The sequence below is a fragment of the Triticum dicoccoides genome, unplaced genomic scaffold (assembly GCF_002162155.2).
Source record: "Triticum dicoccoides isolate Atlit2015 ecotype Zavitan unplaced genomic scaffold, WEW_v2.0 scaffold180474, whole genome shotgun sequence".
In the NCBI taxonomy this organism is placed as follows: Eukaryota; Viridiplantae; Streptophyta; class Magnoliopsida; order Poales; family Poaceae; genus Triticum; species Triticum dicoccoides.
In genome coordinates this window covers 1-1,486 of record NW_021225753.1, presented here as the reverse complement: position 1 = coordinate 1,486, position 1,486 = coordinate 1, and the positions used below count along the sequence as shown (strand labels likewise).

The 1,486-nt window shown below is 44.8% G+C and overlaps 1 protein-coding gene across 1 annotated transcript; it reads left to right on the top strand.

The window, feature by feature from the left end:
* Positions 1-5: 5 nt before the first annotated feature.
* LOC119344694 (disease resistance protein RGA5-like) lies at positions 6-1,480 on the top strand (the record flags this gene model as incomplete). Its single annotated transcript, XM_037615060.1, has 1 exon — positions 6-1,480. A coding segment is annotated over one exon (1,475 nt), but the record flags the coding sequence as incomplete, so codon positions are not given.
* Positions 1,481-1,486: the final 6 nt, after the last annotated feature.

Below are 1,486 nucleotides of genomic sequence, written 5' to 3'. Positions count from 1 at the left end.
CACTTGCAATCATTAGCATATCCAGCCTATTGGCAAGTGATCGTTCCAACCAAAAGGAGAGGTGGAAACATGTACTGAATTCATTGGGGTCAGTGTCAGGCACAAATCTTACCTTGGAAGCAATGAGACAGATCTTGAACCTTAGCTACAAAAATCTTCCTCACCACCTCAAGACATGCTTCTTGTATCTTGGTATGTTTCTGGAGGACTCTGAAATATATAGGCACGAGTTGGTAAGCCTATGGGTTTCTGAAGGCTTTGTTAGTAAAGCACATGGACAAAATCCAAAACAGATTGCGATAAGTTATTTTAATGAGCTTGTCAACATGAGTCTTATTCAACCTGTACAGATTGACATGCATGGGTCAGTGTTAACTTGCAAAGTACACGATATGTTGTTGGATCTTATCCTGTACAAATCTGCGGAAGAAAATTTTATCACTGTAGTAGACAACCCAGAGGCCATTACAGGACAACTTCAAAAGCCCCGTCGGATGCTCTTCAACTTGGATGGTGCAACATTGCCAAGGGACGTTAATATGTCACAAGTGCGATCATTTGCAAACTGGAGAGGCTCCACGAATATACCTTCATTGGCAGAATTCAAGTATCTTCGAGTGTTTATAGCTGACTTCAGTTCTAGTTCTGTTGATGACAACCGGAAAATCGACCTGACAGGATTGTGTAAGTTATATCAGCTGCGACATATACAGATTGAAGGCTGTGATAACTGCCAGCTACCAACGCAGATTAGAGGGCTACAAAAGTTGGAAACATTTGATATAGATGGGTCCTGTATCCCAATGGATATTTTTCACCTGCCGTGTTTGTTGTCTCTGCATATTTTTCACCTGCCGTGTTTGTTGCCTGAGGGCATCGGTAAAATGAAATATCTACAGCGTCTGAGATGGTTTGACACGCTGCACACCTCAATCGACAGTATCAAGGGCCTAGGAGAGCTCACCAATCTGAGACTTCTGTACCTCAGAACCGGTTTTTCTGAAGATGTGGACATGGATGTTCTAAACTCTTCTTTGGGGAAACTTTGTAACCTCGACTCCCTGAATGTATTTTCACCTGATTCTTGGATACCTGAGGCACTAACCTTGTCGCCTCCTCCCCCCAACCTCATGGGACTCTCCATGATGCGAATATCCCGGGTCCCAAACTGGATTGGGGAACTCCATAACCTCCAGAGCTTGCATATCACTGTTGATAAGCTAGACAAGGATGATGTTGGTATTCTCGCGGAGTTACCCGCCCTCATGGACCTAGAATTAACGTTCAATAGAGCCCTGGAAGAAACAATTGTCATCTATGGGACATCATTCGCAATCGTGAAGCGGTTTGTTGTCTACTGGACTGTCATGCCACAACTGACCTTCCAAGCCGGAGCAATGCCTAAGCTCCAGAGCCTCTCTCTACCTTTGAACGCCAGGGGGTGGAAGCAGGACGAGAGCACCACACCTACAGGCATCGAGCACTT